This window comes from Bufo bufo, chromosome 8, assembly GCF_905171765.1.
Source record: "Bufo bufo chromosome 8, aBufBuf1.1, whole genome shotgun sequence".
NCBI lineage: Eukaryota > Metazoa > Chordata > Amphibia > Anura > Bufonidae > Bufo > Bufo bufo.
Window position 1 is genome coordinate 219,333,498 of NC_053396.1, and position 16,310 is coordinate 219,349,807.

At 47.9% G+C, this 16,310-nt stretch overlaps 1 protein-coding gene across 5 annotated transcripts in view; it reads left to right on the top strand.

Moving 5' to 3' along the window:
* Window positions 1-16,310, top strand: part of OCRL (OCRL inositol polyphosphate-5-phosphatase) — a 49,922-nt gene that overhangs the window by 11,528 nt on the left and 22,084 nt on the right. For all 5 annotated transcript variants that reach the window (XM_040442117.1, XM_040442120.1, XM_040442118.1 and 2 more), the window contains 7 exons: window positions 1,174-1,335; window positions 2,610-2,711; window positions 7,476-7,590; window positions 14,291-14,407; window positions 15,023-15,210; window positions 15,407-15,518; window positions 15,831-15,940. In XM_040442117.1, the coding sequence (XP_040298051.1) occupies window positions 1,174-1,335; window positions 2,610-2,711; window positions 7,476-7,590; window positions 14,291-14,407; window positions 15,023-15,210; window positions 15,407-15,518; window positions 15,831-15,940 (906 nt within the window). The remainder of the gene's footprint in view (window positions 1-1,173; window positions 1,336-2,609; window positions 2,712-7,475; window positions 7,591-14,290; window positions 14,408-15,022; window positions 15,211-15,406; window positions 15,519-15,830; window positions 15,941-16,310) is intronic.

Here is a 16,310-nt window from a genome sequence, read left to right on the forward strand (position 1 = left end):
AAAGGAGGTGTGGAGATGGAGGGCAGGGGCCGGAAGACAATGGAGGTGTGGAGATGGAGGGCAAAGGCCGGAAGACAATGGAGGTGTGGAGATGGAGGGCAAAGGCCGGAAGACAATGGAGGTGTGGAGATGGAGGGCAGGGGCCGGAAGACAATGGAGGTGTGGAGATGGAGGGCAGGGGCCGGAAGACAAAGGAGGTGTGGAGATGGAGGGCAGGGGCCGGAAGACAAAGGAGGTGTGGAGATGGAGTGCAGGGGCCGGAAGACAAAGGAGGTGTGGAGATGGAGGGCAGGAAGACAAAGGAGGTGTGGAGATGGAGGACAGGAAGACAAAGGAGGTGTGGAGATGGAGGGCAGGGGCGGGAAGACAATGGAGGTGTGGAGATGGAGTGCAGGGGCCGGAAGACAATGGAGGTGTGGAGATGGAGGGCAGGGGCCGGAAGACAAAGGAGGTGTGGAGATGGAGGACAGGGGCCGGAAGACAATGGAGGTGTGGAGATGGAGTGCAGGGGCCGGAAGACAATGGAGGTGTGGAGATGGAGGGCAGGGGCCGGAAGACAAAGGAGGTGTGGAGATGGAGGACAGGGGCCGGAAGACAAAGGAGGTGTGGAGATGGAGTGCAGGGGCCGGAAGACAATGGAGGTGTGGAGATGGAGGGCAGGGGCCGGAAGACAAAGGAGGTGTGGAGATGGAGGGAAGGAAGACAAAGGAGGTGTGGAGATGGAGGGCAGGGGCCGGAAGACAAAGGAGGTGTGGAGATGGAGGGCAGGGGCCGGAAGACAAAGGAGGTGTGGAGATGGAGGGCAGGAAGACAAAGGAAGTATGAAGATGGAGGGCAGGAAGACAAAGGAGGTGTGGAGATGGAGTGCAGGGGCCGGAAGACAAAGGAGGTGTGGAGATGGAGGGCAGGAAGACAAAGGAAGTATGAAGATGGAGGGCAGGGGCAGGAAGACAAAGGAAGTATGAAGATGCAGGACAGGAAGACAAAGGAGGTGTGGGGATGGAGGGCGGGATCAAGATCCCAATATGACCTCAGGAGCGGCCTCGTATTTCCTCTCCCCAGTAGCCGTTTTCACAGCACACGTCGCCTGATTGTATAATATCCTGTAAAGAGTAATGGCGTGCTGTGTAAGGCTGGGATGCCAGGGGTCACCGTGTTCTCCTGTTTCTGCAGGCCGCCTCGGGACAGGGACCTGGACGGCTGGGGTCGACCCAAAATGAGCAACAGTATGAGGAAGCTCCTGGTTCCTGCCAGCCAGTCCGGGCAGCGAGAAGGGTTAATCAAGCACATCCTGGCGAAGAGAGAGGTGGACTACGTCAATATAGAAAACTACAGGTATGTGGCGGGGGGAAGGCGGATATGGTGGCAGATTTCAGCTCTGAAGAAGCAGGCTTGTTGAATGCAGCTGGGATATAATGCCTCCATCAGTTTCAGAAGATCTCCTTCAGCTGAGTTCTTCATAACCTAAGGCCACGTTCACACAAGAGGGAAAAACGGACGTGTGACAGACGATTAACTGCCATCACACGGCTGGTTTCAGAACCATTGAAGTCTGTGGGGCTAATCACATTTTTTAAAAGGCCATTGAATAATGTCTGTCAAAAAATAGGACAATGCTTTTTGAATTCAATGGACCTTTTTTGAATGGCTTTCTAGACAGGAGAGCACCCGTCTAACGGCCGGGACACTAGTGAAAATGGCCTTTTAGCGGTAAAAAAAAAAAAGAATCATCCACTTGCATGCGCACCTGTGATGTCCTCATGCTGGGAGGACGGGTAAGGAGCGCCTGTCTCTGCAAGTGGTGAGTGAACTGGGGGGCACTAATGAGCGCTATTATTCGTATTGGAAGCCATTAATGGGGAAGGGGCACTAGGGGGGCTATTATTCAGACTGCGGCGCACTATATTCAGACTGGGGCGCACAATAGGTCACATATCCTCTTCCCTGCATGCGGTGCAGATTACACGCGGATTTCGTGCAGAAAAAATTGCAGCGTAATACAGTAGCAGCAAAGACGAGACAGACTTTTTGTAACTTTTTTTTTTTTTTTCTTGCGCGCGGAACGTGACCTGCTGAGCGGATTTTGAAGTCAGCAAATCGATTTTGTTTTTCTTGTGCAGATTTCACCCTTTTTAGTGGAAAAATCTGCACCAAAACCGCAATAAATAGTGCAGATTTATGTGCGGTTTTGGTAAACATTTAATGAGAGTTTTCTACGCAAAATCTGCACGGTGTGCAGCCAGCCTTACAGGGCGCGACCTGCAGGGGGCAGTAAGAAGACAGTTTTATTCCTTGTACTTTTCCCAGGGGGCGTTCCCTGTCTGATCTCCCCGTGAAGGACCAGCTGCTGCTGCTGCTGATAAAATGAAGGACTTCTCCAGTAAATGTAAAGTCGCCCAACATGACCCGTGTCCTTTACATCAGTGAAGTTTAGTAGAACCCATAAAAGACATGATGTTCCAGTTAATTCCTCCCTGACTTTGCACTTGGCGGGATTTTGTGACCGCAGTTATTTCTCTGTAGACGTCTTTAACGTGACGGCTGCCAAATGTCACAGCTGTGAGTCTGTGCCGCGAGGAATGTAAAGGATATTTCCGCTTATCTTACAGATTCTTTATAGGAACCTGGAATGTGAACGGCCAGTCCCCTGATGGTGGGCTAGAGCCGTGGCTGCACGCCGATCCAGACCCTCCAGATGTATACGTGGTCGGGTAAGAACAAGGAAATTATCTCAAGATTTATGTAATATCTGACATGTGCAGCCTGTTCAAAATGTTGTGGAACTCAGTTTAGGCTACTTTCACACTAGCGTTTTTCCTGGATCCGGCAGGGTTCAGCAAAAACGCTTCTGTTACTGATAATACAACCGTCTGCAGCCGTTATGAACGGATCCGGTTGTATTATCTATAACATACCCAAGACGGATCCGTCATTAACTCCATTGAAAGTCAGTGGGGGACGGATCCGTTTTGCTCCGCATCCCAGGACGGAAAGCATGCTGCGGTTTGCTCTCTGGCATGAGAACCGTTCTGTTCAGTTACGTTTTGTCCCTGTTGACAATGTATGGGGACAAAACGGAAGCGTTTTTTTCCGGTATTGAGAGCCTATGACGGATCTTAATACCGGAAAATATTAGCGCTAGTGGGAAAGTAGCCTTAGGCCTCATGCACACGACCGTTGTTCGGGTTTTTGCGGCTCAGGTGCGGACGCATTCACTTCAATTGGGCCGCAAAAGATGCGGACAGCACTCCGTGTGCTGTCTGCATCCGTTGCTCCGTTCTGTGGCCCCGCAAAAAAAAAATATAACATGTCCTATTCTTGTCTGTTTTGCGGACAAGAATAGGCATTTCTACAATGGGCCGCCCGTACTGTTCCGCAAATCGTGGAAGGCACACGGGCGCCTCCTGTTTTTTGCTGATGTGCGGTTTGCGGACCGCAAAAAAATGGAACGGTCGTGGGCATGAGGCCTTATATGGACACACACTGCTCATTCCTAAAATTGACCCCTCAGGAAGGAGGCCAAATAAAACTCTCTGCAAGGATGGAGCAAAGATTTTGTGTTTTATTTAACGGGGGCAGAACTTTATGTTCTTTGTATCACCTATAATATATAATATTATAATGCAACCTCTACGTAGAGGAATACAGCTATTATAATACTGCTCCTATGTACAAGAATATAACTACTATAATACTGCTCCTATGTACAAGAATATAACTACTATAATACTGCTCCTATGTACAAGAATATAACTACTATAATACTGCTCCTATGTACAAGAATATAACTACTATAATACTGCTCCTATGTACAAGAATATAACTACTATAATACTGCTCCTATATACAAGAATATAACTGCTATAATACTGCCTCCTATGTACAAGAATATAACTACTATAATACTGCCCCTATGTACAAGAAAATAACTACTATAATACTTCTCCTATGTACAGGAATATAACTACTATAATACTGCTCCTATGTACAAGAATATAACTACTATAATACTGCTCCTATATACAAGAATATAACTACTATAATACTGCTCCTATGTACAAGGATATAACTACTATAATACTGCCTCCTATGTACAAGAATATAACTACTATAATACTGCCTCCTATGTACAAGAATATAACTACTATAATACTGCCTCCTATGTACAAGAATATAACTACTATAATACTGCACCTATGTACAAGAATATAACTACTATAATACTGCTCCTATGTACAGGAATATAACTACTATAATACTGCTCCTATGTACAAGAGTATAACTACTATAATACTGCCTCCTATGTACAAGAAAATAACTACTATAATACTTCTCCTATGTACAGGAATATAACTACTATAATACTGCTCCTATGTACAAGAATATAACTACTATAATACTGCTCCTATGTACAAGGATATAACTACTATAATACTGCTCCTATGTACAAGAATATAACTACTATAATACTGCTCCTATATACAAGAATATAACTGCTATAATACTGCCTCCTATGTACAAGAATATAACTACTATAATACTGCCCCTATGTACAAGAAAATAACTACTATAATACTTCTCCTATGTACAGGAATATAACTACTATAATACTGCTCCTATGTACAAGAATATAACTACTATAATACTGCTCCTATATACAAGAATATAACTACTATAATACTGCTCCTATGTACAAGGATATAACTACTATAATACTGCCTCCTATGTACAAGAATATAACTACTATAATACTGCCTCCTATGTACAAGAATATAACTACTATAATACTGCACCTATGTACAAGAATATAACTACTATAATACTGCTCCTATGTACAGGAATATAACTACTATAATACTGCTCCTATGTACAAGAGTATAACTACTATAATACTGCCTCCTATGTACAAGAAAATAACTACTATAATACTTCTCCTATGTACAGGAATATAACTACTATAATACTGCTCCTATGTACAAGAATATAACTACTATAATACTGCTCCTATATACAAGAATATAACTACTATAATACTGCTCCTATGTACAAGGATATAACTACTATAATACTGCCTCCTATGTACAAGAATATAACTACTATAATACTGCCTCCTATGTACAAGAATATAACTACTATAATACTGCACCTATGTACAAGAATATAACTACTATAATACTGCTCCTATGTACAGGAATATAACTACTATAATACTGCTCCTATGTACAAGAATATAACTACTATAAAACTGCTCCTATGTACAAGAATATAACTACTATAATACTGCCTCCTATGTACAAGAATATAACTACTATAATACTGCTCCTATGTACAAGAATATAACTACTATAATACTGCTCCTATGTACAGGAATATAACTACTATAATACTGCTCCTATGTACAGGAATATAACTACTATAATACTGCTCCTATGTACAAGAATATAACTACTATAATACTGCTCCTATGTACAAGAATATAACTACTATAATACTTCTCCTATGTACAGGAATATAACTACTATAATACTGCTCCTATGTACAAGAATATAACTACTATAATACTGCTCCTATATACAAGAATATAACTACTATAATACTGCTCCTATGTACAAGGATATAACTACTATAATACTGCCTCCTATGTACAAGAATATAACTACTATAATACTGCCTCCTATGTACAAGAATATAACTACTATAATACTGCACCTATGTACAAGAATATAACTACTATAATACTGCTCCTATGTACAGGAATATAACTACTATAATACTGCTCCTATGTACAAGAGTATAACTACTATAATACTGCTCCTATGTACAAGAATATAACTACTATAATACTGCTCCTATGTACAAGAATATAACTACTATAATACTGATCCTATGTACAAGAATATAACTACTATAATACTGCTCCTATGTACAAGAGTATAACTACTATAATACTGCTCCTATGTACAAGAATATAACTACTATAATACTGCTCCTATGTACAAGAATATGACTACTATAATACTGCTCCTATGTACAAGAATATAACTACTATAATACTGCTCCTATGTACAAGAGTATAACTACTATAATACTGCTCCTATGTACAAGAATATAACTGCTATAATACTGCCTCCTATGTACAAGAATATAACTACTATAATACTGCTCCTATGTACAAGAATATAACTACTATAATACTGCTCCTATGTACAAGAATATAAGTACTATAATACTGCTCCTATGTACAAGAATATAACTGCTATAATACTGCTCCTATGTACAAGAATATAAGTACTATAATACTGCTCCTATGTACAAGAATATAACTGCTATAATACTGCCTCCTATGTACACGAATATAACTACTGTAATACTGCTCCTATGTACAAGGATATAACTGCTATAATACTGCTCCTATGTACAAGAATATAACTGCTATAATACTGCCTCCTATGTACAAGAATATAACTACTATAATACTGCTCCTATGTACAAGAAAATAACTACTATAATACTGCTCCTATGTACAAGAATATAACTACTATAATACTGCTCCTATGTACAAGAATATAACTACTATAATACTGCTCCTATGTACAAGAATATAACTACTATAATACTGCTCCTATGTATAAGAATATAACTACTATAATACTGCTCCTATGTACAGGAATATAACTACTATAATACTGCTCCTATGTACAAGAATATAACTACAATAATACTGCTCCTATGTACAAGAATATAACTACTATAATACTGCTCCTATGTACAAGAATATAACTACTATAATACTGCTCCTATGTACAAGAATATAACTACTATAATACTGCTCCTATGTACAGGAATATAACTACTATAATACTGCTCCTATGTACAAGGATATAACTACTATCATATCTTTCGGTTATGACCTCAGTCTCCTGTGGACTTTACACATCAGATAAGTGTTGAGTAACAGGATGTGTAGTATTCTGTAGAAATCTCTGGTGGAGTATCCTCCTGTTGCTGGAGTCTTATAGCAGTGTAGTAATCGTGCAGTTCATGTTGGTTCTCTTCTGTTGCTCGCTGTCCCCATGGCGTTGCTCGGAGCCGGAGATTGTCGTCTGCTCCCCATAATTCTAGCAGCAGACAATAATTGCAGGATCTTAGTATCTCACTTTCAGCTACAATCTTGTAAATCAAAGCTCTGTCCTGAGCCCCATGACCGGCGCTGCAGCATCAGAGAGTAGCCGCACTGTCCCTTTAAAGGGTTTGGACACTTCTTTCCTATGAGCGAGTCCCCTTAGCGGTGAGCCAGTCGCATTGCATCTGACCCTGTGGCTCCATCTAATGGTCGTTATCGGTACGACCGGGTAAAAGTGTAACTAGAAGTCTTCTGAGGCACTTTGGTAAACGGGGCCCATCTTCTGTACGACTGACGCTCCCCTACTGATTGGAGGGGGTTTGGACCCTTCTCATTCGATATTTGCCTTCAGTTTCCAGGAGCTGGACCTCAGCACTGAGGCTTTCTTCTACTTTGATTCGGGGAAGGAGCAGGAATGGCTGGAAGCGGTGGAGAGGAGCCTGCACCCCAAGGGCAAGTACTTGAAGGTGAGTTACAGGGCGTTTTATAGCTGTGACACTCTAGGTCACCTGCGTCCCTCCAGCTGTTGTAAAACTACAACTCCCACCATGCCCTGCTGTAGGCTGATAGCTGTAGACTGTTCAGGCATGCTGGGAGTTGTAGTTTTGCAACAGCTGGAGGGCCGCAGGTTGAGCATGCCTGCTCTAGCTCAATGTTAAAGGGGTTTTCAGGGAGTAGAAAAACTCACCTGAGAAATCTCCCACTGCTCCAGCAGAGCCATTCAGGTTGTTCCTTCTGGTCTTTGTTTACTGTGCTACCGCAGTGACATCCCTGTCTACTCCCGTGACAGTCAGTCTATACACACCGCCCTCACTTCTTAGATGGCTGCAGCAGTCACATGGGTAGTCAGGCATGTCATGGCTGCAGCAGTCACATAAGTAGGCACATCATGGTTGCAGCAGTCATGTAAGTAGTCGGACACATCATGGCTGCAGCAGTCACATAAGTTAAGCACGTTATTGCTGCATCAATGACATAAGTAGTCAGGCATGTCTTGGCTGCAGCAGTCACCTAGGTAGTCAGGCACTTAATTGCTGCAGCAGTCACATAGGTAGTCAGGCACGTCTTGGCTGCAGCAGTCACATAAGTAGGCACATCATGGATGCAGCAGTCATGTAAGTAGTCAGGCACTTAATTGCTGCAGCAATGGCATAGGTAGTCAGGCACATCTTGGCTGCTGCAGTCACATAAGTAGTCAGGCACTTAATTGCTGCAGCAGTCACATAGGTAGTCAGGCACGTCATGACTGCAGCAGTCACATAAGTAGGCACATCATGGATGCAGCAGTCACATGGATAGTCAGGCACTTAATGGCTGCAGCAGTCACATAGGTAGTCGGGCACGTAATCACTGCAGCACAGTCAGCAAAGAAATGTGAAGTTTAATATGAGTAGAATTGTGAATACAGCTTTGGATGTGACTGGAGTGTAAGAGAAGGTCCGTCATCGTTATTTGACATGTTCCTGTCTCGCTTTGGCCAGTTTACTCCATTAAAGGGGTTGCCTGGTATAAATTAAAACTATACTGTAGCAGGACTGTGTTGGGAAAAAAAGGAAACTCCTTTGGTGGCCCCCAGTGGTCTGCGGCAGGCAGCTATTTCCTGTGAGAACAGCGAGAACCCAGGCAGCGGGGATCGGGAAGGTGAATTTCTCGCACATTCCATTGGGGGACACAGACCATGGGTATAGCCTAGGTCATTACTAGGAGGAGACACTATGCAAATAGAAAAAGAAAGCGCCTCCTCCCTGGGCCCACTGGGGTCCTCCTCCTCCCCCATGCTCCACCAGGAGGACCCCAGTCTTTGCTTAGTGTCAGATATGGAGGTGACATTTCTGCTCCTGCAGGGTTGTCCATGAAGATTCTCTACTCTCGTTTTTTTTTTTCAGCAAGAGGACACAGGGTCGCATTTTACTTCCCTGGTCTCTCAGTGGAGCGGGCGCCGGGGTCGAATTGGCATTCCCCGGCCACCCCCCCCTCCTCCCCCAAGAAGATAAGTGGAACCGGGCTCGACCTGCAGCTCCGGCGGCCTACCTGATCCGGGGTCACCTACTCCTGCCTTCCTACCAGATCACTGCCACTCCTTGTGCCAGCTGACTGCAGAGGTGAACCCCGCTGGTGTGGAGCAGAGGGTGAAGACTGCAGGACGCAGATAAGTATATGCTGCACTCCTGCAGAACCCCCTGCCCTCCCTCGGTCTCCCTGTGTGACACTTAGGGCCCGCTTAGGTGAGTGGTGTGGGAAGGGGGAAGGATTCCTGTCTTGGGGCAATCGTTCTTTAGAAGTGGCTGCTTCCTCATCCTCCGGCGGCCGCTCGGTACTATCCCCTGCTATGCCGTTTTTTGGCGCCGGGGCTGTTTTTTCATACTTCCTGTGCGCGCGTGGGTTTTCACGCCATCCTTGAAGCGATTGGTGGGCGGAGCCCTATTTCTTCAGCTCCGGCGCCTCCATTCTGTCTCAGCGCTTCTCCACCCGTGGCTGCTCCCACTGCTCCTCACAGGTCGCGATAGGACAGTTCGTTTAACCCTCAGCTTGCTGCAGGAACGGTAGGAGACCCTGACCTTTTCCTTTTTTTGGGATTGTCGCCATCATGCCAAAACCTGGGGCCCCCCAAAAATCCAAGGCGGCTCCTCAGGCCCCCCTGGGGTCATGTAAGGTCTGCTGTTTGCCACTATCGGTCACTGGATCCTGTGACTCTTGCCTTGCCTCTGGACAGGATCATCCTCCTCCTCCTCCTCTCACTCAGCCCAGTCCTTCTTCCACTCCTTCAGAGCCCGCGGAACCCGCCTGGGCCTCTGCCATATCTAGGGCGGCCGCTGATTTAGCCCAAGTCTCTCGTGCCGCCATGGCCTTCATGGAACGCATGGCGACCGCGGATCCTGCGGCTAACACCACTCCACCTCCCAGTGGTTCCCACAGAGGACGCTCGACCACTAAGAGGCAGCGTACGCAGCAGCATCCCTCCTCGGATGACTCTGCTTCCCCTCCTCGCCGGGAGGCGCGTTCAGACACTTCCCCTCCTCGCAGGGACCATAGGTCTGAAGGGGAACGATCCAGCTCGGACGAGGACACAGAGCTGGAACCCTCGCCCAAGCTGTCCATTATGGTGGCGGCGGTCCGGGAAACCTTTGATATCCAGGGGGAATCTCCTTCCGCTAGTAGCCAGGAATTCCCTCTTTTCCATTCTAGGAAACCAGAGGCAGTTGTGAATTCGCCAAGGTCCTTTCTAAGGCCTGGGACCGCCCTAATCACCGATTTTCTGCTACGAAACGTATGGATACTCTTTATCCATTTCCGGCAGAGAATGTGCAGCAATGGTCTTCCCCTCCTAAGGTCGACCCGCCGGTGGCCAGATTGGCTAAGAATATGGCCATACCTGTCTTGGACGGTTCCTCCCTACCGGACTCGGTTCTTCCCTTCTCGGCTTCCGGGGGATCTGGTCCGGGCCTCGGCCCTTTTGCAAGCGGTCTCTTCCCTTTTGAACAGGGGAGTGATTGCCCCAGTCCCCCTAGAGGAACAAGGCGCAGGTTTCTACTCCAACCTATTCGTTGTGCCAAAGAAGGAGGGATCGGTGCGTCCGGTTCTAGACCTGAAGCTGTTAAACAGGTTTCTGCGGGTCCGGAGGTTCTGGATGGAATCCCTCCGCTCCGTTATTGCTTTTCTTCTTCCAGGGGAGTTCCTCGCGTCTGTGGACATACAAGACGCCTATCTGCATGTCCCTGTCGCAGAATCTCACCACAGATTCCTGCGCTTCGCTGTTGGTGGACATCATTACCACTTTGTGGCCCTTCCCTTTTGGGCTGGCGACAGCCCCTCGGGTATTCACAAAGATCTTGGCGCTTCTCCGTACCAGGGGCATATCTCTGTTGCCCTACCTGGATGACATACTGATAAAGGCTTTCTCCCTTCCCCAGGCCAAGGACAGCGTCCGAATCACTGTTCAGGCTCTGGAACAGTTCGGCTGGCTGATCAATTTCCAGAAGTCCTCTCTTCATCCTTCTCAGAGAGTGACCTTCCTGGGGATGATTATGGACACCACAGCAGCTCGGATATTCCTTCCGGATCCCAAGTCCTCTCGGATACAGGATTCGTTGTCTCGCCTCCTGCACTCCCGACGTCTCACCATCCTGGAGTGCATGAAGGTTCTGGGGCTTATGGTGGTTTCCTTTTTGAGGCTGTCCCCTTTGCCCAGTTTCACACTCGGCCTCTGCAGCGGGCGATCCTGTCCTTTTGGGACAGGACATTGCGTGGTCTGGACTGTCGGGTCCGCCTGCCTCCTCGGGTTCGTGTAGAACTCCCTTGGTAGTTGTCCCCTCAGAACCTGACTTCAGGGGGGTCCTTCCTTCCGATCTCCTGGACGGTTGTCACCAGTCTCCTGTGTTTGGGTGGCGTTCTCCAGGCCCGGACGGTTCAGGGGGTTTGGTCGGCGGCGGAAGCCTCCCTTCCGATCAACGTGCTGGAGCTCAGAGCAATTTTCCTCTCCCTTTCTCATTGGACTCCTCTCCTAGCAGGTCACCCGGTAAGGGTCCAGTCGGACAATGCCACAGCCGTGGCTTACATCAACCATCAGGGCGGGACCCGCAGCTGGACGGTGATGCAGGAGGCGGAAAGGATCGTCCAGTAGGCTGAGACTCATGTTCCAGTACTGTCGACGGTGTACATCCCATGGGTCGACAATTGGAAGGCGGACTTTCTCAGTCGCAACACAGTGGATCCGGGAAAGTGGTCTCTACATCCGGTTGTATTCGAGGACGTCTGTCGCCGTTGGGGCCGAACGGACGTGGCGTCCAGGCTCAACAACAAGGTTCCCACGTTCCTGGCCCGTGCTCGGGATCCGGAGGCGTACGGGGCGGACGCGCTGGTGTCTCCATGGCAAGACTTCCCCCTCCTCTATGTTTTTCCACCACTGCCTCTACTCCCAAAGGTCTTTCGCAAGATCACGACGGAAGGGATTCAGACCATTCTCATCGCCCCCGATTGGCCTTGCCGCGCCTGGTTCTCGAATGTCACTCGGATGCTGGCAGACGTCCCGTGGCCTCTTCCTCTCAGGGAGGACCTACTGTCTCAAGGACCGCTCTTCCACCAGAATTTACGGTCTCTTTGTTTAACGGCGTGGCTGTTGAGACCGCCATCCTGAAGAAGAGGGGCTTCTCGGACTCCGTCGTGAAGACCATGATCAAGGCCAGAAAACCAGCTTCCTCCCGGATATACTATCGTACCTGGAAGGCCTTTCTTGCCTTTTGTTTTTCCCCTTCGTTTCTCTGTTCCGGTGGTCCTCTCCTTTCTCCAGTCGGGCCTTGAGATGGGAATGTCCCTGAGCTCCCTGAAAGGTCAGGTCTCGGCTCTAGCCATCTTCTTTCAGTGATCCCTGGCTCTGCTCGGACCTTCTTACAGGGGGTGGCGCATTCGGTTCCTCCGTATGTTCCTCCCCTGCCCCCCTGGGATCTTAATTTGGTTCTGTCTTCACTCCACTCCAGGCGGCTCCCTTTGAGCCTCTGAGGGAGGTTTCCTTAAGTTTTCTCACCTGAAAGGTGGTCTTTTTGGTGCCCATCACCTCGATCAGGAGGGTGTCGGAGTTGGCCGCTCTTTCCTCCAGGGAGCCCTTTTTGGTCTTCCACCGGGATAAAGGTGGTGCTACGCCCGGTCCCTTCCTTTTTGCCCAAGGTGGTCTCCGCCTTCCACCTTAATGAGGATATAGTCCTGCCCCCTTCCGCCGTTCGGACTCCCTTTTCGTGATTCCCGAGGGGCCTCGTAGGGCTCTGGCGGCTTCCAAGGTCTCGGTGGATTCGGTCGGCTATTGCCACGGCCTATCGTTCTCTTGGCACGGTTCCCCCAACTGGGGGCCTCCTGGGCTAGGCGTAATCGCGCCTCGGCATCTCAAATTTGTAAGGCAGCCACCTGGTCGTCCTTACATACCTTTACAAAGTTTTACCAGTTGCAGTCTTTGGCATCGGCTGATGCTGTCCTTGGGCGCAAGGTATTGCAGGCGGTGATTCCTGTTTGACCGTTGGGCATTTCCCCCTGGAGGTGCTGATCTTTTTCCCACTCCATGGACTGCTCTAGGACGTCCCATGGTCTGTGTCCCCCAGAGGAATGTGCGAGAAAAGGAGATTTTTTTGTGAAACTCGCCTGTAAAATCTTTTTCTCGTCTTTTCCATTGGGGGACACAGCTCCCACCCATTCTTGCCTGTTGTAGGAAGGGTTGGTTCAGTTCTTCGGGACCTCATGGTTAACGGTCCGATGGCGGTATTCCTTTTGTTCTGGTCTCTATAGTTTTTTTGTCTCCTACTGCTTTTGCACGCACTGGGGTCCTCCTGGTGGAGCATAGGGGTATAGCACGTGGAGGAGGAGCTCTCTTTTTTTATTTGCATAGTGTCTTTTCCTAGTAATGACCTCCTAGGCTATACCCGTGGTCTGTGTCCCCCAATGGAAAAGACGAGAAAAAGATTTTACAGGTGAGTTTCACAAAAAATCTCCTTATTCTGGACGGCTGTTATTTTCTTAAAGAATTTGCAGCCCATTCCATTATAATTTCCCTTTCACATCTCTTTATGCCCAAGGGGCGTTTTTTCTCCTACCTTTGTGCCCAGCCGCGCCTCAACTGCGCTGGGCGGCTCTTACATTCCCCGATCCTGTCTGCGGAGAGAAGAGTTTCTTGGCCGGCGCAGGCGCATTAACCATGTGAATTTCTGATGACATCAGGGCTCTGGAGCGCTGGATACGAGTGCCTTGGAGGAGAGATCGGACGCAGGCGCATTCAATTACAGGCTTGGGAGGGTGCCGGCGCATGCGCAGATGGTCCGATTGAGGCCGATGCCCATAAGTCTCTATCGGGCATGCGCGGGGAATGTAAGAGCCGCCCAGCGCAGTGAATAATAAAGGAAGCGACAGTTGAGGCACGGCTGGGCACAAAGGTAGGAGGAAAAAACGCCCCTTGGGCATAAAGAAATGTGATTGACAGATGAATATAAAGTTGTTTTTACATGGTTTACAATGCGGACAGGAGGTTCTCTTATATCATTGGAATACACTTTAATAGATCTATGACTGCATAGGAATAACTAAATATGTTAATAGGGCCGGTCAGTGTCCCTTTAAGTCCAATTCTGGGGGCGTCGTCCCCTCGTCCTGTTCTCTGCCATCACCCAGGTTTCTCCTTGTGTCTTCCAGATCCGCCTGATCCGTCTCGTAGGGATGATGATGTTGGTTTTTGCCAAAAAGGAACATTACCGTCACATTCAGGAGGTCGCAGCCGAATCTGTGGGAACTGGAATCATGGGGAAAATGGTAAATGGCCGCCCGCAGACCAGACCCTTATGTTGATTCACGCCAGGCAGTGCAGATGTAATCACGCTCGCCTCTGAGTGTTCACCTCTGTGCTCGGTGCATGCGCAGTAGGGAATCTGTGCTGTGCATACGCAGTACTATACTGTGCACGCGCAAGAGTCAAGGGTGACAGATTCCCTTTTAATTCAGGAGAAACTGGATGGAAGTGTCGTGGACTGTACTTTTCCATCCCGCGGAGTCCATTAAAGGAACGTAAATCTCTGCTTGCTGTCAGTGGGTGGAAACATTCTTACATCCAAAGTCTGAAAGTCTGTCTAGACTTCATACTTCTGAGGGCTGCGTCCAATCCAGACAATCCTCTGTAAGCGCCGCACAGTGTGTCAGTACGGATACAAGAAGTCCAGACTTTCGCCATCACGGTCTGCATTTCATACAGTTGTAATAAAGCCTCACCTGTAAGAAGTATTAGCTCCTCATCTGAATAATAAGAATGTTTGAATTCACCCACAGCAAGCAGAGAGAGGGTGAAATTGAAACGGCTGCCGAAGGCTTCCTGAGCTTTATGTGCGGCCCCTGAAAGATGACGCCTGCGCTTTCCTCCTATCGCCCCTTTAGGGTAACAAGGGCGGGGTGGCCGTGCGCTTCGTCTTCCACAACACGTCCTTCTGCTTTGTGAACTCTCATTTGGCGGCTCACGTGGAGGATTTCGAGAGGCGGAACCAGGACTATAAGGACATCTGCGCGCGGCTGAACTTCTATCTTCCAGAGCAGAACAACCTCTCCTTAAACATCATGAAGCACGAGTACGTAGAAACATGGTCGCGTCCCTATGACAACCCTTCTGTAGTGTATCCCTGTGCCCAGGGCTGTGTCCATTACCAGACTTTAGTGTCTGCGTGGTCATCGACGGGGACCATCGGCTCCCGTGAATCCTATTGGTCTAGAACCTCCCGTAGTCCGGCACCTCATGGATTACTTATTCCGGTGTTTTCTCTTCAGTGTTGTCATCTGGTTGGGAGACCTGAACTACCGGCTGTGCAAGTACGACGCCACCGAGGTGAAGAACATGATCTCCAGGAACGACATTATCACGCTGCTGAAGTTTGATCAGGTGACCGGGGAATTATGGGGCGTTCATGGCACACCCCAAAAACCTGTCCATGTGCTCTTCTCCAGTATAATTGGCCAGCCGGTGTCCTCCCTCAGTATTGGGGCCCATTCACACGTCTGGGGTGTATTCCGGATCCGCAATACACCCGGCCGGCACCCCCCATAGAACTGCCTATAGTGTGCTCTCCGCATCCATCCCTGCCCCATTGAGAATGAATGGGTCCGCACCCGTTCCCGATATTGTGGAACGAATGAGGACCCATTTGCGGACGTGTGAATTGACCCTTATTCTCTTCACTTCTTCTTCCTGCAGTTGAACATCCAGCGGGATCTGAAAAACGTCTTTGCTGATTTCGCGGAAGGCGCCATCAGTTTTATCCCCACATACAAGTACGACACTAAGACAGACCGGTGGGATTCAAGGTAAACACTGGGGGGTCTCGTTGTAAAAGCAGAAACTATTAGCGGGGTTGTCAGTGCCTACTGAACTCCCGATATGCGGTACCATGTGACACACGTTTCTAGAAATGTAACCCGTCCTCTGGAGTGGGAGGTGCTGTGTCAGCCTAAGAGGGGTGGTCCCGAGTAAGGACCCCACATTGAAGACCTCTGTATAATCTAATAGGTCATGTGAGCAGGGATCGGGGTTTCTCAGCCCATTTACTCTCTTCATCGCTCCTCTTATTATTATTTATTACTATCACCGGGTTCCATATCTCTGCTTGCTGTCAGTGAATTGGGACGTTCTTGTTTACATCCAGAGGTATTAACCCCTTAAGGACCAGCGCTGTAC